The 27,491-nt window shown below is 41.0% G+C and overlaps 1 protein-coding gene across 3 annotated transcripts in view; it reads left to right on the top strand.

The window, feature by feature from the left end:
* Nucleotides 1-27,491, top strand: part of LOC128686037 (dual oxidase maturation factor 1) — a 255,893-nt gene that overhangs the window by 130,035 nt on the left and 98,367 nt on the right. For all 3 annotated transcript variants that reach the window (XM_070083436.1, XM_070083434.1, XM_070083435.1), the window contains exons 7-8: nucleotides 3,685-3,902; nucleotides 19,077-19,193. In XM_070083436.1, coding sequence (XP_069939537.1) covers nucleotides 3,685-3,902; nucleotides 19,077-19,193 — 335 coding nt within the window. The remainder of the gene's footprint in view (nucleotides 1-3,684; nucleotides 3,903-19,076; nucleotides 19,194-27,491) is intronic.

The raw sequence follows: 27,491 nt of genomic DNA, 5'->3' as shown, positions 1-27,491 counted from the left end.
GGGCTTGGACTTCCAGCAGGTATGCATGAGCGTGTTTGATAGGAGTGAATGGAGACAAATGGTTTTTAATACTTGACGTGCTGTTGGAGTGTGAGCAAAGTAACATTTATGAAGGGGTTCAGGGAAACCGGCAGGCCGGACTTGAGTCCTGGAGATGGGAAGTACAGTGCCTGCACTCTGAAGGAGGGGTGTTAATGTTGCAGTTTAAAAACTGTAGTGTAAAGCACCCTTCTGGCAAGACAGTGATGGAGTGAATGATGGTGAAAGTTTTTCTTTTTCGGTCCACTCTGCCTTGGTGGGAATCGGCCAGTGTGATAATAAAATAAAATAAAAAGATTGGTTAGCACAATCATTCCTTATAGAACTAAGTGGCATAGATATGTTGATGATATTTTTGTGTCTTATGCCTAAGAATGTAGATATAAACCATTTCCTTGTTAAATTAAATAACTTAGCTCATTATATAAATCTTACTGTTGAGTTCGAAGAAAATAGCTCATTGTCTTTCCTAGATGTTTTAATTAGTATCAATGATTTACATGAAACCAACAAATAACTGTTCCTATGTTCACTATTATTCTTCATATCAAGATAAAGTTAAACTGTTGGTTTTCTCAGTGTTTTTGAGAGATTTACGTATTTGTAGTCCAGAGTTCATAGATGAAGAATTCTCCAAAATTTTTGAAAGAGCTAATGATCTAAGATACCCAAGAAACTTAATTGTTAAATCCTTTAAAATAGCTAGAAATACTTTATACAATTCTAAAAGGGACAACCAACCTTATTCAACTAAATATATGTTGGTTTTCCCTTACCTTGAAAACTTGGTTGATATGCATTCTCTACGTAAGAATTTTAGTATCAAAGTTGTATTTAAAAATCTTGACACAGTTTAAATCTTTAGAGAAGAAATTCCCCCCAAAATGCTGACGGGTGTGTGTATAAGATTCCTTGTCCAATACGTGATAAAGTTTATTACGGTCAAACTGGTAAAAGTCTTGAACTGAGGATAAAACGACATAAATATAGCATTAGAAGTGGACAAGATTCTAATGCTCAGTTTATTTATGTGAGAGATTTTAACCATCCAATTGTTTATAAAAATGCTTAGAGAGTTGTATCAAACAAGTCATGGTCGACTGGAAAATAATTATGTTTCATAAAAAGTTGTTTTGAAAATATGAATAACTCCTTTGGTTTATATAAATCAGATTCATATATAATTAATCAAATTTGGGAAGAATTTAATAAAAATTAGACAAGTTTTTGGATAGAATATAAGCGTCTAATCTCGTCGTTATGTGCCTTCCTGTTAACCTTTTATTTTTGTAGTTCCTTGATAATGTGAGAAGTCTTTAGCTAAAGCGCCAGGAATTTAGCCATTTTTTCACAGTGGTTGTTGGGGAGAGGAGTGGGATTAACTTATGAGGAATCAAATACAAAATGGGAGTTAAGACAGTTACTTTTTCCTGATGATTCTGTGCTTATGGGTGATTCTGCAAAGGTTAGTGGACGAGTTTGGGAGTGTGTGTGTAAAGGTAGAAAGTTGAAAGTGAACATAGATAAGAGTAAGGTGATTAGGATATCAAATGATTTAGATCAAGAAAAATTGGATATCACAATGGAAAGAAGTGAATGTTTTCAGATATTTGGGAGTTGTTGTGTCAGCGGGCGGGTTTATGAAGAATAAGGTTAACCATAGAAATGATGAGGGAAAAAAGGTGAGTGGTGCGTTGAGGTATATGTGGAATCTAAAAACATTATCAATGAAGGTAAAGAAGGGAATGTATGAAAGTATAGTGGTACCATCACTCTTATATGGGTGTGAAGATTGAATTGTAAATGCTGCAGCGAGGAGGCGGTTGGAGGCAGTGGAGATGTCCTGTCTAAGGGCAATGTTTGGTGTAAATATGCAGAGAATTCGAAGTGTGGAAATTAGGAGAAGATGTGGAGTTAATAAACGTATTAGTCAGAGGGCTGAAGAAGGGTTGTTGAGGTGGTTTGGTCATTTAGAGAGAATGGATCAAAGTAGAATGACATGGAAAGCGTATAAATCTGAAGGGAAAGGAAGGCGGGGTAGTGGTCATCCTCGAAAAGGTTGGAGGGGGTAAAGGAGGTTTTGTGGGTGAGGGACTTGGACTTCTAGCAAGCGTGCATGTGCGTGTTATATAGGAGTGAATGGAGACGAATGGTTTTTGGGACCTGACGAGCTGTTGGAGTGTGAGCAGGGTAATATTTAATAAAGGGATTCAGGGAAACCGGTTATTTTTATATAACCGGACTTGAGTTCTGGAAATGGGAAGTACAATGTCTGCACTTTAAAGGATATTGGCAGTTTGGAGAGATGTGTAATAGGACGGTATATATATAACTGGGGCCCTGATGTTATATTCTATAAGTGTTGAATGATGATGAAAGTATTTTCAATTCGGGGATTTTCTTTATTTTTGGGTCACCCTGCGTCGGTGGGAGACGGCCGACTTGTTGAAAAAAAATTATATATATATATATATATATATATATATATATATATATATATATATATATATATATATATATATATATTTGTATTAACACATCCGGCATTTCCCACCAAGGCAGGGTGGCCTGAAAAAGACATACTTTCATCACTCACTCCATCACTGTCTTCCCAGAGGCGAGCTTACACTACAGTTATAAACCTGCAACATTAACACCCCTCCTTCAGAGTGCAGACACTGTACTTCCCATCTCCAGGACTCAAGTCCAGCATGCCGGTTTCCCTGAATGCCTTCACAAATCTTACCTTGCTCACACTCCAACAGTACATCAAGTCCTAAAATCCATTTATTTCCCCTCCCTCGTATCAAATGCCTGTCCTCTGCCTTCTTGCATTTTGTTGTTACGAAGTCCATCATTTCGTTTACTGATTTTCCTACCGACTACTTTCCCCACTGAACCTCCTGCAGGAAGGTCCTCATTCCTGTGCAATCCCCCTTTTATAGTTTGGCTTTTCCCTTTCTACTCCTGTTACACTCTCCACTTTTAGCTCCACGATGTATTCAAAGCTCATAACCACGTGGTCACTAGCTCCAAGTGGCCTTTCATATGTGATGTGCTCAATGTCTAAGCTTCTCAGGGTGAACACAAGATCCAGTCTTGCTGGTTCATCCTTCCTTCTCTCTCTCGTAGTGTCCCTAACATGCTGGTGCATGAGATTTGCCAGCACCACATCCATCTTTTCTCTCCATGTTTTGGGACCCCCATGTGGCTCCAGGTTTTCTTTCTGTGCCTGTGTGTGTGTGTGTGTGTGTGTGTGTGTGTGTGTGTGTGTGTGTGTGTGTGTGTGTGTGTGTGTGTGTGTGTGTGTGTGTGTGTGTGTATGTGTGTGGACCTAGAGACAATGTACATGTGCACAGAGACTTCGCAGAACAAGAGAAATATTTACAAACATCAATCTCAGCTTTGTCCCAAAGCTTGAACCTAAGAGCGTTGAGACAAAATACTATACACACCATGCCACGCTCTCCAGGTATTAGTATGCAATAAGTTAATGGTCCATGTCGGACCGAAATGCCGTCATAAGTTTCTTTCTATGTGCGAGTTATTTGTGTTCTGTTTCATTCATGGTGTTGTCCCTATGTTTCATTACATAAACGTTTCAGTGTATATTCCCAAACATCTGAGTATTGTCTCGTACCGTAGGACGGCATTTCCACTGTGGATCCTGACAGTGATTCTGTTCAAGTTGACGATCTCCTACGCTGCCCAGATGCTGGCCCTCACTGGCTCAATGCTCACCTGCGCTGCTCTCATCTGGGCAGGCAACAGAAACTTCATCGAGCTGGAAGTGCCCTTCTCTCCACCGAATGGGATCCTCAGAACTGTATACGGTGTCCACTGGTACCTCGCACTCATTGTTGGTAAGATACTGTGTGAGAGTGTTAGCTTTTAGGTATTCCTTGATATCAAATCACATAATGGGTAGGGTTTTAAACCCATGGGAACTGAGTCCTGAAACTCACAAGCCAGCTGGCTCTAATAGATTTTGATAAATGGGACTTGTGCAGCATTTGGTTCTCTTTATTCTGGAAACGTTTAGCCACGCAGTGCCTTCTTCAGTCCAATACAGAGAAAAGTGAAAGATGTGGCTGAGTTTGAGGTAACGTTTCCAGAATAAAGTTACTTAAATGTTGTACAAGTCTCATTTATCAACTAATCGGTTTTGTAAATCATTTAGTCACCTTCTAATAGATTTTATTTACAATCATGCTATTACGATTTCGTGTTTCCTCGTTATGTCGCGCATTGTCCGAATACAACCTTATTTTACTGTGTGTACTTGCAGCTCTGTAACGTCTGAACTTTTCCCCTCGTTGTTGCTTAGATATTTTTTTTGTAAGGATAACTGGTTAGAAAGTGTCCTTCATACCTAGCATTCACTGTAGGTAAGATACTTGATGAACATTAAAATGGTATAAAATACCGACAGATTGTTAGGTAAGACACATATGCAACAGTTAGGTATCTTTATTTCGAAACGTTTCGCCTACACAGTAGGCTTCTTCAGTCGAGTACAGAAAAGTTGATAGAAGCAGAAGATACTTGAAGACGATGTAATCAGTCCATCACCCTTAAAGTTTTGAGGTGGTCAGTCCCTCAGTCTGGAGAAGAGCATTGTTCCGTTGTCTGAAACAATATGAAGTTGAAGTGACAGGATGGAGCTTTATATAGTGCCAGGAGGTGAGACGTAGGCTGCTTTGGGAGGGCAGGTCCCTCTCAAACTCAGCCGTTCTCACTAGTAGAGGTTGTCGAAGTAGATGGTCTGTACCATCTACTTCGACAACCTCTACTAGTGAGAACGGCTGAGTTTGAGAGGGACCTGCCCTCCCAAAGCAGCCTACGTCTCACCTCCTGGCACTATATAAAGCTCCATCCTGTCACTTCAACTTCATATTGTTTCAGACAACGGAACAATGCTCTTCTCCAGACTGAGGGACTGACCACCTCAAAACTTTAAGGGTGATGGACTGATTACATCGTCTTCAAGTATCTTCTGCTTCTATCAACTTTTCTGTACTCGACTGAAGAAGCCTACTGTGTAGGCGAAACGTTTCGAAATAAAGATACCTAACTGTTGCATATGTGTCTTACCTAACACACAGGTAAGATACTTGTTTAATAAGGTAAGATACGCCTTGTGCACATGTAATTGGAGCTACACTTTTCTTATATCTACTGAGAGATACATAACTCGGTGTGTATGCGCACTGAGACACACACACACATATATATAAGTGTATGTAGGAGAGAAATACACACCTTTCGTTGTATATACACAGAGATACATCTCTCGTTGTATATACACAGATACACCTCTCGTTGTATATAAAAAGAGATACACCTCTCGTTGTATATACACAGAGATATACCTATCCCTGTATACACACAGATACACCTCTCGTTGTATATACACAAAGATACACCTCTCGGTGTATAAACACAGATACACCTCTCGTTGTATATACACAGAGATACACCTCTCGTTGTATACACACAAAGATACACCTCTCGGTGTATAAACACAGATACACCTCTCGTTGTATATACACAGAGATACACTTCTCGTTGTATATACACATAAGATACACCTCTCGTTGTATATACAGATACACCTCTCGCTGTATATACACAAAGATACACCTCTCGTTGTATATACACATTAGATACATCACCTCTTGTTGTATATACACAGAGATACACCTCTTGTTTTATATATACAGAGATACACCTCTCGTTGTAAATACACAGATATACACCTCTCGTTGTAAATACACAGATATACACCTCTCGTTGTATATACACATTAGATACACCACCTCTCGTTGTATATACACAGAGATACACCTCTCGTTGTATACACACAGAGATACACCTCTCGTTGTATATACACAGAGATACACCTCTCGCTGTAAATACACAGATATACACCTCTCGTTGTATATACACATCAGATACACCATCTCTCGTTGTATATACACAGAGATACACCTCTCGTTGTATGTACATATTAGATACACCACCTCTCGTTGTATATACAAAGAGGTACACCTCTCGCTGTATATACACAGAGATACACCTCTCGTTGCATATACACAGAGATACACCTCTCGTTGTATACACACAGAGATACACCTCTCATTGTATATACACAGAGATACACCTCTCATTCTATATACACATTAGATACACCTCCTCTCGTTGTATATACACAGATATACACCTCTTGTTGTATACACACGGAGATACACCTCTCCCTGTATATACACAGAGATACACCTCTCGTTGTATATACACAGACACACCTCTCGCTGTATATACACAGAGATACACCTCTCGTTGTATATACACATTAGATACACCACCTCTCGTTGTATATACGCAGATATACAAGTCTTGTTGTATACACACGGAGATACACCTCTCCCTGTATATACACAGAGATACACCTCTCGTTGTATATACACAGACACACCTCTCGCTGTATATACACAGAGATACACCTCTCATTCTATATACACATTAGATACACCACCTCTCGCTGTATATACACAGAGATGCACCTTTCGTTGCATAGACACAGAGATACACCTCTCGTTGTATATACACAGAGGTACACCTTTCGTTGTATATACACAGAGATACACCTCTCGTTGTATATACACAGAGATACACCTCTCGTTGTATATACATATACACCTCTCGTTGTATATACACAGAGATACACCTCTCGTTGTATATACGCAGATATACACCTCTGGTTGTATATACACAGAGATACACCTCTGGTTGTATATACACATTAGATAAACCACCTCTCGTTGTATATACAGAGATACACCTCTCACTGTATATACACAGAGATACACCTCTCGCTGTATATACACAGAGATGCACCTCTTGTTGTATATACACATTAGATACACCACCTCTCGTTGTATATACACAGATATACACCTCTTGTTTTGTACACACGGAGATACACCTCTCGCTGTATGTACACAGAGATACACCACTCGCTGTATATACACAGAGATACACCTCTCGCTGTATATACACAGAGATACACCTCTCGTTGTACAAACCCATTAGATACACCACCTCTCGTTGTATATACACATATATACACTTCTTGTTGTATACACACGGAGATACACCTCTCGCTGTATGTACACAGAGATACACCTCTCGCTGTATATACACAGAGATACACCTCTCGTTGTATATACACAGAGATACAACTCTAGTTGTATATACACCGAGATGCACCTCTTGTTGTATATACACAGAGACGCACCTATCGTTGTATATACACAGAGATACACCTCTCGTTGTATATACACAGAGATACACCTCTGGTTGTATACACACATTAGATACACCACCTCTCGTTGTATATACACAGAGATACACCTCTCGTTGTATATACACAGAGATACACCTCTCGTTGTATATACACAGAGATACACCTCTCGTTGTATATACACAGATACACCTCTCGTTGTATATACACAGAGATACACCTCTCGTTGTATATACACAGAGATACACCTCTGGTTGTATATACACATTAGATAAACCTCCTCTCGTTGTATATATAGAGATACACCTCTCACTGTATATACACAGAGATACACCACTCGCTGTATATACACAGATACACCTCTCGCTCTATATACACAGAGATACACCTCTCGTTGTATATACACAGAGATACACCTCTCGTTGTATATACACAGAGATGCACCTCTCGTTGTATATACACAGAGATGTACCTCTCGTTGTATATACACAGAGATGCACCTCTCGTTGTACATACACCGAGATACACATCTCGATGTATATACACAGAGATACACCTCTCGTTGTATATACACAGAGATGCACCTCTCGTTGTATATACACAGAGATGTACCTCTCGTTGTATATACACAGAGATGCACCTCTCGTTGTACATACACCGAGATACACATCTCGATGTATATACACAGAGATACACCTCTAGTTGTATATACAAAGAGATACACCTCTCGTTGTATATACACAGAGATACACCTCTAGTTGTATATACACAGAGATACACCTCTAGTTGTATATACACAGAGATACACCTCTCGTTGTATATACACAGAGATACACCTCTCGATGTATATACACAGAGATACACCTCTCGTTGTATATACACAGAGATACACCTCTCGATGTATATACACAGATAGACCTCTCGTTGTATATACACAGAGATACACCTCTCGATGTATATACACAGAGATACACCTCTCGTTGTATATACACAGAGATACACCTCTCGTTGTATATACACAGAGATACACCTCTCGTTGTATATACACCGAGATACACCTCTCGTTGTATATACACAGAGCAACACACCTGCCGGTTCATAGACTTTCTCGTTACTGGGCGAAAGTTTAATTTTTTTTCATTAATATACAATTATACGCAATTATATATAAATTAAACCTAAGATATGAAATATGAAACTACTTGAAATTATATAAACTTATATAAACTAATATGAAATTATATTATATTGCATGGATTACTGTCAACAAGGATAGTATCACCATCTGGTACACAAGGAATAACAACAACACTCGAGTACACTAGCCACAGAAACGTCTTTCTGCAATGGCTTGCGACATCAGCAAGAGATGACATAACTCATTACAAGTAACGTTCTTCACAAAGCGTCCCCAGGAGGGAACGAGTCGCCATCGCAGGGATAGTAGTCTCAGCACCCAGGGTTGTCTGAGGTTCCTCTAAAACCCAGTGTAACTGTACACTAAGATCTTGCGTGCACGATATTGTGGCTGGATTCCAGACAGGAGTGACAGTATTACTAGTGCCTGACCGCTAGGCTACGTTAATGAGTAATTCACAGATCTATAGGAACTTAATCTGAGCTTCACATTTTGCAGCACTTTAACAAATCTCAGAGACAAGCTGTGAGAACAAACACATTGTCTAGCTAGGTATTGTCTTTCAGTCAGTAAGGGAATATTAGGAGTGTGGGCTGATTCATGTTTACTTGGACTGGCATGATACACTAAGTGAGTATTGAAAAGTGACTGGGACATCTCCGGGAACTTACTCAAGGACATAAGGCAAGAATAATAGAGAATATGACACAATAAGCTTAAATGGGAAGAAAATGCTTAACTATTCTGCATAAGCAAAGAAAAAAAAAACAAGTCACACTGTAGAGCAAGGAAAACTCACATAAAACACTCAACTGGATAAGCAACACTTTGATAATCAAGAGAAAATGTACTTTACTCAAATCAAATTTACTTTAATTTGAATTAATGGCACAGTGAGTTGTCTTTACTCTCAGTTCAATAAAGAAATTCAACAATAAATGATAAATTAATCAAAAATGATAAAATGGAATCAATAAATCTTGTGAAAATTTAAAATGGACTGGGACAGCAATTCTCTAAAAAAAATAAAATGACACACAAAGAATAAAATATTATGCACAGAACACAAGAAATGTAAAACTGAAATCACAGAATATTCCACTGAAATAAACTGTAGCAATATTGCAAATAATAATCACTAATCAAAAATTACTGCACAACACAACACTACATAAAAAATTTATGAAAGAAAAAATTAATGGCAGCACAATACTTGCACAAGAGTCATTGCAGAATGAGTCAAGACTGCAATAATAAAAAACAAATTGCACACACAAGAAAATTCAATTTACAAGAACAACAAAAAAGTTAACAAGGAATGAACTGATTGAACACTTTAACTCTTAATTGCAGCTTAAGCAAACACTTATTGAACAAGCAAAAGAATGATTTATTTTAAAAAAGAAGATAAAAATTGCACTAAGAGTGAATCTGTTCAATGAAATATGAAAAATAACAGAGGACATAAAACACAAAACAGAGAAAGGTTAACACTTACAATGAGGCAGCAACACAACACATCAATATATGCACAATACTATGATAATTTTCTTGCAATAAGGTCTTGTGTTGACAAAAATTGAAAATAATTGTCTTGCTTCAAACAAAATAATGACACTATTGTCTGTGGAGATAGAACAAATTAGACACTGGCTAAATAAAAAGAACACAAAAGAATGTTCAACACACAGTAAAATGGGAAATGAATGAATAAAAAAATCAGCAAGAATACACAAATGCTGGGAGAAAAAAAATAACTGAGACAACATTGAGTTGTGACGCAGAATATAAGATAACAGTTACTGAATTACTTTTCTTCATAACTTACTGGACAAGGAACACAGTACTGTGAACACATGATAATTGTGAAGTGTAAACACAAGTTTATACTGATTATATATTGCACACAACAGGGAAAAATGTTAAAGTACTTACTTCAAGTATATATAAAAAAAAAAGGAACACAACACAACAGACAAAAATAAAGTACCAAAATTAAACACTGAAGAAAGAGAAAAAAAAAATTGCAAACCAGATAAAATGAACACAGTCTAATCAAGAGTCACTGAATGTCACTAAGAAATCACTGAAAAAGAAATGACAGTAAGAAATCACTGAAAACCATAAAAAAAGAAGTCTCAACACCCGCAAATGTCTATAAACATTGATGGTGGAGAGGCGAAGGCAGGGTGGTAGTGGAGGTGGTGGTGGTGGTCTGAGTGTCGTGGGCTGGCGGCGACTTTCCACTACTCCCAACACTGCGACGTCTGGAAGAATTTGCTCTTAAACTCGAAGAACTCACATAGCAAGGCTTTTCTCGTTGGGGCACAGGTACGATGAAACAATCTTGTGTCTTTACCTGCTATGTGAGCCGTAAAATAAGGTGCTAGGACCGATATAAGGGCGAAAAACAATGGTAGTGGGAAGGTGTGGGTAGTTGAGGCAGCGTGCTGGGACACTGCATGGTGGCTAGGCCTGCTGGATAAACGGCGTAAGCCATGTGCTCTGGGGACTCCCACACTAGGCACGAAAATATTCTAAGCCAGCCCCACAAAATACCACAACACCAGAGGGATGGTATAAACATTCAGGACGGCTAGAACTGGAAGCACAAGCGATGGTGAAGGCTGGAACTCATGTGGCTTGCTTGAGCACTGAGTTAGTCACCTGAGTTAGTTGGCTGACTTGCTTGGCTTAACCCGTCAAACAGACTGGCTTGAGAACTTGTAACAATGTGCACAGCAGGGGTGGAAAGCTGGCTAGCAGGCAAGGCTGGTACTTAAGACAGGCTGGATGGTGTAGGGCTTGACTCTCCCCACAGACTGGCTTGGCGGCTTGGCTTAATTTGCAAACTCGGGTCAACCCCTCGAAAGTAATGCAAATAAGCAAATAAAACACTAAGATACAAAGACTGATCAGTAAGCAGGAAGCAAACAGGCTGGTGGACGCTTGCTTGGGGTAGATGGCTGCTAGACTAGCATGTGGTCGACACAATGTCCATCGTCGGCTGATATAAGTTAATCTCCATACATCTGCGGCTCTCATCGCTGGCAGCATTTGTTGGGAGGGTTCATGGAGATATGATGGCTGGAGTTAAACAACCTTGTTGATGGTAACACTTATATTGGCAGAGTGTGAAAGGGGGAGTCCTACCTTGCCTTGTTGCCTTGTCGTAGACCTATGGGTGGAGTGAGGGAGAGACCGGGAGCGCAGCACTCACATGCGGCATCATGTGACGTCACACAAGCTAGTCACTGAGCCTAGCAAGGGGTCAACTATGTAAAACATATGGATGGTACTATGATACTTAGATAACATATACATATACAGAGGATCAGCAACTATGCTGACAGGTGGATGAGTGATAATGTATGGTATAAGCAGGTAGATGAGTGATAATGTATGGTATAAGAAGGTGGATGAGTAATAATGTATGGTATAAGCAGGTGGATGAGTGATAATGTATGGTATAAGCAGGTGGATGAGTGATAATGTGTGGTATAAGCAGGTAGATGAGTGATAATGTATGGTATAAGCAGGTAGATGAGTGATAATGTATGGTATAAGCAGGTGGATGAGTGATGATGCATGGTATAAGCAGGTGGATGAGTGATAATGTATGGTATAAGCAGGTGGATGAGTGATAATGTATGGTATAAGCAGGTGGATGAGTGATTGGGCAAGAGATAAATATCATCCTTCATTTCTTAATACACCTGCCAGATGATGTGTTGGAATTTAAATCTATCAAACCTAAAATATGGATTCTTATTTTTTCCTAACTTACTCTTAAATTGGAGATAAAATTTACACTTTTTTTTATTAGCTTTGTCACAGGATCAAATTCTAAACAGAAAAAAAAAAATCCTTTATATTTTCTCTTCAGTTTAAATAGTTATTTTTTCTTAATTTACAATTCTGTTGTTTGTTTTTTGTATAGAGTCATTTTGAAAGCACTCTTGATTTTTTTATATCTCAAGAGTCATTTAAAAAAATCTTTGCAATATTAATACATCAATGTGATAGTTTAATTTTTTGACATAATATTGACACAGGTTATAAGTTAGACACACAATAAGACAATTGTCTAAGACAACGTTTGTAAATGAATGGTTCAGAGAACCGACATGTTGATAAATTAGACACATGTGCAACTCTTGGGTATCTTTACTGAGGAAACGTTTCGCCACACAGTGGCTTCATCAGTCCATACAAAGGAGAATCTTGAAGAACAGGAGGAGAATGAGGTAATCAGTCCCTCAATGTGTGCCAACGGTTTATAAGCTCCTTCTCAGCACGTATGCCGTATTCTATTCAAGATTGATGGACTGACCACATCGACTCAAGGTTGAGGGACTGATTACCTCATTCTCCTCCTGTTCTTCAAGATTCTCCTTTGTATGGACTGATGAAGCCACTGTGTGGCGAAACGTTTCCTCAGTAAAGATACCCAAGAGTTGCACATGTGTCTAATTTATCAACATGTCGGTTCTCTGAACCATTCATCTACAAACCTGTCAGACACTGCAACTTCTTGGGATCTTAATACTTGGGAATTCTTCGCTTGCCTAATTCTTGGGCACGACCTACTTCAACATTGAACAAATGTTACACGACCTATGACTGCTTCACCTCTCCTGCCAACGGTTTATAAGCTCCTTCTCAGCACGTATGCCGTATTCTATTCAAGATTGATGGACTGACCACATCGACTCAAGGTTGAGGGACTGATTACCTCATTCTCCTCCTGTTCTTCAAGATTCTCCTTTGTATGTACTGATGAAGCCACTGTGTGGCGAAACGTTTCCTCAGTAAAGATACCCAAGAGTTGCACATGTGTCTAATTTATCAACGTTTGTAAATATAGAAGAGAGTTCTGAAAAATAACAGAGATATTGACTATACACAAACACCCAGGATAGACAGACTCTTAGCAACCTCTGCCATTAGGGGAAAAATGCATTCCCCTATTTAAGGATAACGTTGTCGCTAGTGTGAAGATTCACTCACCGGGGAGACGAAAGCTCACGTAATACCTCTAAAATAATTATAATCATAGTAATATAATAGTAATAATCTTTATTTGTACGTGTACAACGAATAGAGGCCTAGCTGACATTAATGACATTATAGAAAGCTCCTTGTTATACAGAGCATTTTGGGCAAATTAGGTTAGTTTTATCCAGAGATGCCACCCACACCAGACGATTAACAGCCAGGTACTTATTTACTGTTAGGTGAACAGGGACAGCAGGTGTCTTAAGGAAACACGCCCGATGTTTCCAATCTTACCGGGGATCGAACTACGGACCTGAATGTGTGAGCTTAGTGCGCTACTAACCGAGCTATGGGACACAGTTAAAAGCACCAATAGAAAAAAAATATATGAAAACATCGCAGGTGTAGGCTACAATTATCCGTGATGATACCGATGTCCTTAGACATTCTACAATCACAGTTTTACAAGATAATTACCTAGCTTACAAGATAATCACCTAGTTTACAAGATATACAACTACTTCAGGACAGAGCCACAGGTATGAAGCCTGGATTCACAAGAATTCAAGGCAGTTATGTTCCTACTGGAAACAGCAGGTAGACCCTCACGTTACAGAACATAGCCAGAAAAATTACTCAGTCTAGCGCCTAGAGATCCTACAGAGTGCTTTTCTAATGAGGTCTTACTCCTGATTGATGGTCAAGAGACTCCTGAAGAAGGAACATTAGACGCTTGATGGAGGGGCATTAGACTCCATACAGAGGGGCATCTACCTGACATCTACCTGACGTACGGGTATGATACTGGCAACATGCGGAAACAAACTAATCTACAGTGAACACAAATAACTAGTTTCAATGTCTCTTGCGCCGCGCTACCTTGACACAAACTTTGAATTTTAAACTAAATTAAATTTTAAGGATGTCAATAAGAAAATTAAATTTTAAGAGAGTCACAGAGGAGCTTTTGCAATTAGAATTTACATTATTATTTTCCATACTAAATTTCTGATACATAAGTTAATTTTGGCTACATGAGCAATTAATGTGACATTTCATTATGGCAACGTTTCGCTCTCCAGGATATTTATCAAGCCTTGAAAAAGCTCCTGGAGAGCGGAACATTGCCACAATAAAAATGGCACCTTCGTTGCAAATGTGTACTTCTACCTAACATATTGTAGGAAATTCTACCATTACAACATTTACTCTGCAGTAATCTGTACACATGCGCTTCAGGCTGACCGGCTTAGGAATAAGACTACACAGTGAAGCCTTTAATTCTGTAAGATCATTCACGAGCAGGAAACGCTGCTTAAACTGTAACAGGATGGTCTTACTTGCGTTAATATATGGTTGTAGCTTGATATAAACAACAATACTTAAATGCTTATTGTGAAAAACCAGCACACATAACAGACACATCCCAAGAAAACTTGGTTGACTTTAATTCTAGTGAGACATGATACAGTGGAACCTCTGGTTACGACTATAATTGGTTCCAAAACTGTGGTCGCGACCCGATTTGGTCGTGACCCGAACTGAATTTCCCCATTGGATTGTATGTAAATACGATTAATCCGTTCCATACCCCTACGAACTGTATGTAAATATTTTTTTTTTTTTTTTTAAGATTTTTAAGCACAAAAATAGTTATTTATACCACAGAATGCACAGTGTAATAGTAAGCTAAATGTAAAAGCCTTGAATAACACTGAGAAAACCTTGAACAACAGAGAAAACTAAAACTGAACGAGTCCTAAGTTTCAATGGGCGTCTAATAGCTGAGAAGTGAACTCCGTTATTTATCATCCGATTTCTTTCATTTTTGCAGTACGGTAAGAAGCATCTTTCAGTCATACATTGACCAAGTTACAATAAGACAGCCCAACTAACAAATGAGAAAAGAATATTTTCCAAAAGTCATATATGGCAAGCCATAGCCGGATACTGGCACTGCAAGAAGCTGTTTGAACACTACCTACTGATAAAACATTGCTAATCCGAATTGATCACAGTTGCAATATCAGGAAGTGGAAGAAATTGGCGCGTGAAAAAAAAAAAAATAACGCCACTGGCGGGTCTGTGTTTGTTCGTGACCAGATGCAAAAATCTGGCGAATTTTTTGGTCGTGAACCGATTTGTTCGTGTTTGAAAGCGTTCGTAACCAGAGGTTCCACTGTACCAGCCGGTATGAATTGTGAAGAATTAAATTTTAAGTGAAAATTGTGACATCCGGTAAATAACCTCAGGACACATATGTAACGTCATCAAAATCAATATCACCATCAATACAAGGTCTAATAGAATTAAGTATATTGAAACATTATTCTCCGAGGTAATTAATGCGCATTATACATTCAAATGGTTGTTTTTCAAGCATACTAACCTAATCTTAGTCATAAATCATCATGCCTACTGCATATTATCTAACAATGCTTGCTGCATAAGGGCCAAGACTCGTCAAAAAGGAACGTGGCTCGGTAGACTTATCATGCTAAGAGCCAGTATGATAAGTCAACCGAGCCACGTTATAAGCAGAGCTTATAACAGGGGAGCAGATAAAGTAAGAAGTAAGGGAACATGAGTCATCCATACAACTTTGTCCTAGTAGAATGAAAAAAATAACTGGACCCTTGGATAAAGATCCTAAATAAAATAGTAAAATAATTTGGTTCCAGGATTCAAAAGAGTCGAAGATGTTCACTATTTTCATATACTGAGTGCATATTTTTTTAATAAAATAAGCCTAAGGTCGTTGGCTAAGAAATATTTAGACGTTTTCAGGGAGAGAACTGATATTTTCACTTCAGTATTTTAGATTCTCTTTCCAGAGGCTATTCATCTGCAACACATAATTTCCCTTTCAAAGAAGTGATTCTAGAGCGATAAACAAATTCGATCCAGTTCAAGAAAGAGAATAATTTTAAAGCGTAATATGATGTACTATTGTGAAACAATTGCTTGAAGATGAGAGCCTTGAGTAGCAACACAATTTTAAGATTTGTTTTGATAAATTAGACACATGTGCAACTCTCCTACCTACGGTTTATAAGCTCCTTCTCCGCTCATATGCCGTATTCCACTCAAGATTGATGGACTGACCATATCGACTCAAGGTTGAGGGACTGATTACCTCATTCTCCTCCTATTCTTCAACCTTCTCTTGTGTATGGACTGATGAAGCCACTGTGTGGCGAAACGTTTCCTTAATAAAGATACCCAAGAGTTGCACATGTGTCTAATTTATCAACATGTCGGTTCTGTGAACCATTCATCTACAAGATTTGTTTTAATTCAGAATACTGAAGCCTTCTGCATACCTAAGTTGTAAATGTAAAAATACTACATTTCTTTAAGAATGCTTTCAACAAGCAATTTGCAAATACAGAATAAATCTGGATGTAATGAATGGGGTGGCTGTGACCGCTTGAATCTTGACGTTACTTCAAAAACTACACAAATAACATAACACTATGTACCACAAATAACATAACATTATGTACCATACATAGTGGTACATAGTGTTATTTACAAACATTATGTCTCAGTCCACAGCAGAACTCAGCAGCAAAGTACACAGTACTTTAGCCACACAACCAGACGCCAGATTATTTGGCCCTAACTGTTAATTATTATTATTATTGTCAAGGGGGAAGCGCTAAACCCGGAGGATTATACAGCGCCTGGGGGGGGATATGGAAGGCATTCAGGCTTAATTCGGGGAACTGGAGCACAGATCCAATTCCCTAAATCAAGAGCCCCTCACTAACATCAAGGAACCTTCCTTGAGGGGTTAAGCATACAGTGTTATTAGAACTTGACTAATGTTTATCTCTTCTCATCAAATCTAAATCCTAAGTCAGATTACCTGCTATTATAGTGTATTCAAATAGCCTTATGTATGTATAGTTGTATGTATGAATATTAATACATGTATTAGCAAACAAAAATGGATTCTCTAATTCACTCAAAACTTTAATTTTAGTCGTGAGAAACGAATAACCACCAAACTTTGTGCTAAGAAATGGACACGAACTAAGCACGTCATATATTTATAACAATAAGGAGGCTTTAGGAAAGGTAGGGGGTGTGTGGACCAGGTGTTTACAGTGAAACATATAAGTGAACAGTATTTAGATAAGGCTAAAGAGGTCTTTGTGGCATTTATGGATTTGGAAAAGGCGTATGACAGGGTGGATGGGAGGGCAATGTGGCAGATGTTGCAGGTGTATGGTGTAGGAGGTAGGTTACTGAAAGCAGTGAAGAGTTTTTACGAGGATAGTGAGGCTCAAGTTAGAGTATGTAGGAAAGAGGGAAACTATTTCCCAGTAAAAATAGGCCTTAGACAAGGATGTGTGATGTCACCGTGGTTGTTTAATATATTTATAGATGGGGTTGTAAGAGAAGTAAATGCGAGGGTCTTGGCAAGAGGCGTGGAGTTAAAAGATAAAGAATCACACATAAAGTGTGACACTGTGCTCTTGAGAGATTCTGAAGAGAAGTTGCAGAGATTGGTGGATGAATTTGGTAGGGTGTGCAAAAGAAGAAAATTAAAAGTGAATACAGGAAAGAGTAAGGTTATGAGGATAACAAAAAGATTAGGTGATGAAAGATTGGATAACAGATTGGAGGGAGAGAGTATGGAGGAGGTGAATGTATTCAGATATTTGGGAGTGGACGTGTCAGCGGATGGGTCTATGAAAGATGAGGTGAATCATAGAATTGAGGAGGGGAAAAGGGTGAGTGGTGCACTTAGGAGTCTGTGGAGACAAAGAACTTTGTCCTTGAGGCAAAGAAGGGAATGTATGAGAGTATAGTTTTACCAACGCTCTTACATGGGTGTGAGGCATGGGTGATGAATGTTGCAGCGAGGAGAAGGCTGGAGGCAGTGGAGATGTCATGCCTGATGGCAATGTGTGGTGTGAATATAATGCAGAGAATTCGTAGTTTGGAAGTTAGGAGGAGGTGCGGGATTACCAAAACTGTTGTCCAGAGGGCTGAGGAAGGGTTGTTGAGGTGGTTCGGACATGTAGAGAGAATGGAGCGGAACAGAGTGACTTCAAGAGTGTATCAGTCTGTAGTGGAAGGAAGGCGGGGTAGGGGTCGGCCTAGGAATGGTTGGATGGAGGGAGTAAATGAGGTTTTGTGTGCGGGGGGCTTGGACTTTTAGCAGGCATGCGTGAGCGTGTTTGATAGGAGTGAATGGAGACAAATGGTTTTTAATACTTGACGTGCTGTTGGAGTGTGAGCAAAGTAACATTTATGAAGGGATTCAGGGAAACCGGCAGGCCGGACTTGAGTCCTGGAGATGGGAAGTACAGTGCCTGCACTCTGAAGGAGGGGTGTTAATGTTGCAGTTTAAAAACTGTAGTGTAAAGCACCCTTCTGGCAAGACAGTGATGGAGTGAATGATGGTGAAAGTTTTTCTTTTTCGGGCCACCCTGCCTTGGTGGGAATTGGCCAGTGTGATAATAAATAAAAAAAATAATAAAAAAAAATAATAAAAATAACTAATAACAACAACATTAACGACATCCACAACAACAACTAAAGTAATATTCACGATCTCAATGCATCTGTGTCTTTACCATGCAGGGATCCTTTGCATGATCTTGGGTGCTGTACTGTTCGTGCTGGACTACCGTTACCACAACGAGCTTAGTGAGTTCTTTGGTAACAATCCACTGATGATCGTGGAGCAGGAAACTCTGGGTGAGTAATATTGGCCAGCTGTTTATTACCATATAGATAGATGTTACCTTACATAGTATTACCACCATTACTATTACCACTACTGTTATCACTATTATCACCACTACTGTTACCACTTACCTACCAATACCTTTACTAATATTATCCCCACTACTCTAACAATCATGACATCAATACTGTTACTCCTATTATTACCACTTCTGTTACCTCTAATACCGCCACTACTGTATACAATTATTTTCACTGTTACTGTTATCATTACATCCACTACTGTTACCAACAATCACACCTACTATTGGCACTAATATTGCAAGCACTACTATTATGTCTCATATCACCACTGCTGTTACTTACATTACCCAATATTGTTACTCTCATTGTCATTACTACTTTAAATACCGTTATCTACACTACTTTTATTAGCCTTACTATCACTATTGTGAGCACCATTACCACCACTACTGTGTCTTTAACATCTCTATCCTTTGCACCATTATAATAAACGTTGTTAAAATTATGTTAGCACCATTAATTAACAACACAGCTGTTAGCATCATTAACAACACTGGTGTTAGCATCATTAACAACACTGGTGTTAGCATCATTAACAACACTGGTGTTAGCATCATTAACAACACTGCTGTTAGCATCATTAACAACACTGGTGTTAGCATCATTAACAACACTGCTGTTAGCATCATTAACAACACTGGTGTTAGCATCATTAACAACACTGGTGTTAGCATCATTAACAACACTGGTGTTAGCATCATTAACAACACTGCTGTTAGCATCATTAACAACACTGCTGTTAGCATCATTAACAACACTGCTGTAAGCATCATTAACAAAGAACATAAGAAAGAAGGAACACTGCAACAGGCCTAGTGGCCCATGCGATGCAGGTCCAATTCCCCTACCGGCTTAAGCTCTCTGACCTTCTGACCTCACTGACCTAGTGAGGTCAGACACATCACTTAAAAGAGGAGCACAGCATCTGACCTAGTAGCACAAGACAGTTAGGTCCAACTCACACCCACCCACACCCACTCATGTATTTATCCAACCTATTTTTAAAACTACACAACGTCTTACCTTATATGACGGTAGTCGGGAGTTTGTTCCACTCATCCACAACTCTATTACCAAACCAGTGCTTTCCTATATCCTTCCTGAATCTGAATTTTTCCAATTTAAAACCATTGCTGCGCGTCCTGTCTGTTAGATATTTTTAGCACGCTATTTTCGTTCCCTTAATTAATTTCTGTTTTCCATTTATACACCTCAATCACATCCTTCCTAATTCTAAGCCTTTATTGAGAGTGCAGATTCAGGGCCCTCAGTCTATCCTCATAGGGAAGATTTCTGATACATGGGATCAACTTTGTCATCCTCCTTTGTACGTTTTCCAGTGCATTTATGTCTATTCTGTAATACGGTGACCAGAACTGCGCATTATTATAATCAAAAAGAAGCGCTAAGCCACAAGGGCTATACAGCGCTGCAGGGTAGGGAAGGAAGCGAGGGTATTGGATGGCAGAAGGGAGGAGGGATGATCAGTAGGTTACAGAAAACAGCGGGGCAGGGGATAGTACGGGGGTAGAGGGTAGCAAGAGATTGAAGTAGAAAGGGCTGAAGGTATCAGAATTTGTGAAGTCAGTTGTTGTCAAAAAGTCAATGAGAGAGTCTGGATGAAAGGTGGGTCCATCAGCGAGAAGGGAAGGTAAAGAGAGAGCAGCGGAGCGAAGACGACGACGGAGGTAAATTCTGCGTGCTCGTTGATAAAGTGGGCAGTCCAACAGAATGTGGCTGACTAATAATGGAACTTAGCAATTCTCACAGAGAGGAGCAGGGCGCCTCTCCATGAGATATCCATGAGCAAGACGAGTATGGCCAATGCAAAGATGGGAGAGAGTAGTCTCCCAACCTCGACACTGGTGATAAGAAGACGGCCAGTAACCTATACTCGGTTTAATAGATTGAAGTTTGTTGCCGAGCATAGTAGACCAACGTTGTTGCCAACGGGTGTGAAGTTGGGAAGATATTGCAGCAAAATAGTCCGTAAATGGAATACCTCTACATGAAACTAGTAGGTCATGTACTGCTGACCGCGCAGCAGTGTCTGCTTGTTCATTGCCCTGTACGTCAACATGACCAGGGACCCAACAAAATACAATATCTTTATGCTTGGTAAAGATGCGGCATAGCCAAAGTTGGATATGGAGGACTAAGGGGTGAGGTGTATCAAATTTCTGTATAGCCTGTAAAGCACTAAGGGAGTCTGAGACAACCACAAATGATGACACAGGCATAGATGCAATACGGATAAGTGCTGTACGGATGGCATACAATTCAGCAGTAAAAATACTAGCCGAAGATAGTAAATGCCCTTGTACGACGCTGTCCGGAAACACTGCTGCGAATCCTATGCCGTCAGAAGACTTAGAGCCATCTGTGTACACAGCAATGGCATGAGAATGAGAGTGAAAGTGGTCAAGAAAAAGAGAGCAGGAAGCGACCGTAGACAGTTGGGCTTTCGAGCAAAGGAGAGAGAAAGAACAGACTCGAACAGCTGGAACTTCCCAGGGGGGTAGGGAAAAGTGAGATGCTACATGTACATAGAAAGGTGGTAATTGAAGAGAAGACAAGAGCAAAAGAAGGCGAAGAGAGAAGGGACAGAGTAAATAGGGGCGGCGAACAAATAAAGAATGTCTACTAATATCAGTGACCATTCAATAAATGGAAGGATTGCGGAGATCATGAGAGCGTACATAGTAGCGAAGGCAATGGGCATCACGGCGATCGGATAAGGATGGAACGTTCGCTTCTGCATAGAGGCTCTCGACAGGGGAAGAGCGAAAAGCACCAAGGCATAAACGTAATCCTTGGTGATGAATGGGGTTAAGGCTAGAGAGAGTAGCAGGAGATGCCGCTGAATAGATCTGGTCACCATAATCAAGTTTCGATAAGATAAGGGTGGAATGCAGGTGAAGGAGGGTTCGACGATCAGCTCCCCATGAAAGATGAGCAAGGGTTTTAAGAAGGTTCAGCCGGCTGTGACAAGTTGCCTTCAGAGAGGTAATGTGAGGTTTCCAGGATAACCTACGATCAAAGAGGAGGCCCAGAAACTTGACTGTATCACGTTCAGGGATACGGGAGCCATAGAGGTACAAAGGATGATCGGAGATGACAGAGCGTCTAGTGAAAGTAATTTGGTGGGTTTTAGTGCTGGAAAATTTAAACCCACGTGTGGTGGCCCAATTGGAAACACGGTCGACTGCATGCTGGAGAGAAACTGTAATAAGGTGACAGTCAGCGCCTGCACAGGCAATAGCGAAGTCATCAACATAGAGTGATGACCAAATATTTGATGGAAGACTAGAGGCCAAATCATTAATAGCAAGGAGAAAGAGTGTTGTGCTCAGAACACATCCCTGGGGGACACCTTCAGCTTGGATAAAGTCCGGGGAGAGCACATTATTAACCCGAACACGGAAATGCCTGTCAGTTAAAAAGTTCTTAAGGAAGGATGGTAGATTGCCTCGAAGGCCTAAGGAGTGGGCTTGGGCTAAAATATTATACCTCCAAGTTGTGTCATATGCCTTCTCAAGGTCAAAAATATGGCAATAACTGAGTGGTTATTCGCAAAGGCATTACGAACATACGTATCCAAGCGTAGTAAGGGGTCTATGGTAGAACGTCCCTCACGAAAGCCATATTGACGAGTGGAGAGACTGTTGTGTGTCTCTAAATAGCACACTAACCGTCTATTTACTAGGCATTCCATCACTTTGCAAACTGCACTGGTAAGAGCAATGGGACGATAGTGGGAGGTTTCATGTCCCGTAGTGCCTGGTTTGCGGAAAGGGAGAACAATGGCGGATTTCCACAGCTGTGGAAGAACTCCTTGTGACCAAATAAGATTGTAAAGGCATAATAGGACTGCAAGGGCTGACTGATGTAAATGTTGTAGCATACGAATATGAATGTCGTCGGGCCCAGCTGCCGATGATTGGCAAGCAGAGTGTGTTGCCTCCAGTTCTTGAAGTGTAAAAGGCACATTATACTGTTCTTCTCTGAGAGAAGAAAAGTCCAAGGGTGCTAACTCTCTGGCAGACTTTGAGGAAAGAAATGAGGGGCATAGATGGAGTCCCTGAGAAATACAGACCAGATGATTGCCAATTTCATTGACAACATCTAGTGGGTTTGCTATATCAACACCGCCAACCCGCAGAACAGGAGCCGGGTCAGGAGAATATTTACCACTCAGTTTTCGTACTTTTTTCCAGACTGCACTCATAGAGGAAGCAGAGGTGATGGTGGAGACATAATCTCGCCAGCAAGTGCGTTTAGCGTCACGGATGACACGGCGAGCGATCGCACGCTTCTGCTTAAAATCAAGAAGTCTCTCTGTGGTTCTATTGTACCGGTACCTGCCCCATGCAGCGCGTTTCAAACGTACTGCACGAGCACAAGCAGGAGACCACCAAGGCACGCATTTCTGAGAATGCCTGCCCGAAGTTTGGGGTATAGAATGAGAAGCTGCAGTTAAAACGGAGGACGAGAAGAGGTGTAAAAGCTCATCGATGGAGGACAAAGAAGGAACCTCTCTAAAAACAGTTAGGTGTGAGTAAAGGTTCCAATTTGCCTGATAAAATTGCCAGCGTGGGATGCAAAGAGGTGGTGAATATGAAGGGGAAGTAAGAATGATTGGGAAATGATTGCTGTCATGTAAGTCCGGAAGAACAGACCAAGTGAAGTCTAATGGAGCAGAGGAAGAGCAGACTGAGAGATCGATGCAAGAGAGAGTGTGAGTCCGAGGATCAAAATGGGTGTGAGTACCTGTATTTAAAACATGGAGGGGGTGGGTGGCAAGAAAAGCCTCTAACTGAATGCCACGGGAATCACAGTGAGACCCCCCCCCCCCCAGAGGAAATGGTGGGCATTAAAATCACCAAGTAACAGAATCGGTGGTGGTAATGACGAAACAAGAAAGGCAATATCCGAAATAGATAATGCCCGAGAAGAAGAGAGATATAAAGAACAGAGAGTATACCACCTATGCAAGTGGATACGGGCTGCTGTGTAATGCAGCAAAGTACGAACAAATAGCTGATGGTACGGAATATCAGTGCGTAGAAGAAGGGCACTTTCATTAAAGGTCCCATCAGGAAAAGGATCTGAAGAATACAATAAATTATAGCCTGAGATGGGAGAGATAACAGCAGAGTGTAATTTTGGTTCCTGTAAGCAAACACCAACAGGGGAAAACTGGGAGAGTAACATCTGAAGCTCACCCCAATTACCCCTGAGGCTGCGTATATTCCACTGTAAATAGGCCATGATTGGCAATGATAAAGATACCTGAAATCCGCAGGTAAGGGTTCCTACGGACTAGAGGGGTTAGAAAAGTCCACATGCGGAGGCAGTGGAAAACGTTCAAGCAGTGAAGGAACGGTGCGCTGTGAACAAAGAAGTTGCGCAGATGGAGTAGAGGAGAGAGAAGGAGCAGAGGGTGGATCAGTGTCCATTGATGGTTTGGTCTCTGCAATATATTCAGAGATTGCTTCAAGTGTTTCAGAATTCAGAGACGTCATATGGGAGACAATATTGGAAATGGTAGGGGGAGGATGAGTAAAGATTGGAACTGTAATGGACTGTACCAAGGTAGGGGGGGTGAAAGGGTGGAGGGAATTGGAGAAGCGTGGAAGGGGACAGAAGAGGCAGAAACCTGGGAGGTGGCAGAAGAGGAAGAAACTTGGGAGGGAACAGGGGAGGAAGGTACAGTACGAGGAGGAGGGTGAACCTCTACACTTGTAACAAAGGCAGTGAGGGGGAGAACCAGGTACAGAGACAGGGAAGGGAAAATGAAGAGGTGGAAGATGGGTAGGAGGTGTTAACGGACCTTTTTTTGACTTTTGAGAAGTAGAGGGACGATTGGGAGGTGGTGTCATACGAGATCTCGTCGCTACTGAGGCTTGTGAGAGAGAACACGAAGAAGCAAGATCAGACTGAGACGTTGAAGTAGGGACGTCTGAGCCGAGGACAGCAAAAGAATTAGCTACAGGAGTGACTATGGGAGAGGTAACCACAGAGGTGGGTGCAGAAGATGGGATACCAGAAGTGGGGGGACGTTTTGAAACACGGGAATAAGAAACACGAGGTAGTCTTCCTTGGAGGCAGAGATGAGAAACTGCCATGGCATAAGGGAGACCTTCTGCCTCTTTGAGGTAACGGATTTCCCGCTCGTTTAAGTAGACTTGACAACGGCGAGAGTATGAAGGGTGAGCCTCATGACAATTAAGGCAAGAGGGAGGTCGATTGCAAGATGTATTAGAATGGTCATCGGCACCACAGACTGGGCATTCGGCGATAGATCTGCAATATTTCGCTGGATGGCCAAATCGCCAGCAATTTCTACACTTTTGCGGTGTAAGGATCACCTTTCGAACTTGTAACCGATGTCCTGCTATTTAAACTGAGGATGGGAGTTCACGGCTGTCAAAAGTTAAACGAGCCACATTGCTAGGGTATCGTCTCCGCCCGCGGGCAGGAAGAACGTAAGTGTCTACCTTGAGGATTGGGAGATCTTGGAGTTCCAGCTGTTCAAGAATGTCAGTGCCACATGTCTGGAAATTTTGTTGAACTATGGTATGGGGCAGAATGACGGTACCACTACAAGAATTGAGGGAATGATGCTTTTCAATAGTTACAGGAACAGTATCGATATGGGAAAGACGAGAAAGCTCATGAGCCTGGGTAGCATTCTGTACAGTGACGATGCGCGTACCGCTCTTAAGAGCATGAAAAGAAATATCTTTACCAACATGGCGTAGGAGTGCCTTGCCAATACTGTGGTCAGAAAGATAGGTAGTAGAGGAAGTCGGTCGTAAAGTGAAGAATTTAGTTCATTGTGCAGTCTGAAACTGAGCGTGGAAAGGTAGTGAAGGTCGTGTCGATCTTTTCTGAGAAGAACGAGAAGGTGGAGAAGTATCATCAGCAGGTAATTGTCGTTGTTGTTTAGGCATGGGACCAGAGTTGGTCTGACTTGGAACGGGCCGGCGATTCGAAAATTGCCGCACCGTAGAGGGAGAGGCCGGAAGCATAGTCAGAGGAGAGCGAAGGTCAGATAAATCGAAGGAGTCAGTCGAGGCCTCAGTACCTGAAGCGGGTGAGGAAACAGCACCGGCAAGAGGTACAGAGGCATGAGGAGTGTCCGAAGAGTGGTCCAAAGACGAGGCAGGGTCAGAACGGGGTGCGGTATCAAGAAGGGGCCCGGGGGTAGCAGGTTCATGGACTAGGGCTGCCATGGTTAGGTTACTTCTTTCTTTTTGTTTTTAAGGAAAAAAAAAGAAAGAAAAGAAAATAAAAATAAAAAAAAAGAATAAAAAAAGGGGGGACCAGGGAGGGATAGTTCCTAGGAGGAATGAAAGGGCCAGAAATCTCCCTCCGCACCCAAGAGGACCTCAGCACCGCAAGTAGCGCAGATGCAGCATGGAACCCGTGCCATACCCTACCCATCATGCCAGTAAACCGGCAATCCGGGATAGTAACCTCACATCTGCCGAGCTACCTTGGTGGACAAAAGAGAGAGCAGCCGGAAATCCGCCACAAAGCATACCTCCTTCGGCCATCACCCCCGGAATCCGAAAGGTGGCTTCCAGAGATACACCCGTCGCCCGAGAGACACCCAAAGCCACCCTCTGGGATACCGGAGGGATTAGGACATCCCCAGGGAATCCAGATTCCACGGCAAACTACGCCACCGCCAAGAACCTCAATGGAATGGGATGGACCCCGGTACCCTTTCCCTTACCTAGGAACTAGCGTGCCTGTGAGAAAAAAAAAATAAAAAAAGGAAGGGCAAAAGGGAGGGGTGGGGAGGAGGAGGAGGAAAGGAAAAAGGGGAGGATGGGGAGGATGGGATAGGGAACGGGGTATTGGGGGTAATTAGGTTCGGTCTGAGGAAGTAGACCGACAGGTCTAATTCCTCAGACCAAGAGCCTCTTCACCACGCCAAGGAGCCCCCCTTGAAGAGGCCAGAACTGTGCAGCATAATCTAAATGAGGCCTAACCAAGGATATATAAAGTTGAAGAACAACCTGAGAACTTCTATTATTTATACTTCTTGCTATGAAGCCAAGGATTCTGTTAGCTTTATTGCAAACACTAATGCACTGTTGTCTTGGTTTTAGATTACTACTAACCAGAACTCCTAAATCCTTTTTGCAATCCGTAATATTAAGATCTGCATTATTTAGTTTATATGTGCCATGGTTTTTTGCCTGTCCAACATTT

The sequence above is a fragment of the Cherax quadricarinatus genome, chromosome 9 (assembly GCF_038502225.1).
Source record: "Cherax quadricarinatus isolate ZL_2023a chromosome 9, ASM3850222v1, whole genome shotgun sequence".
NCBI classification, from domain to species: Eukaryota; Metazoa; Arthropoda; class Malacostraca; order Decapoda; family Parastacidae; genus Cherax; species Cherax quadricarinatus.
This window is presented reverse-complemented; position numbering and strand designations above follow the sequence as displayed.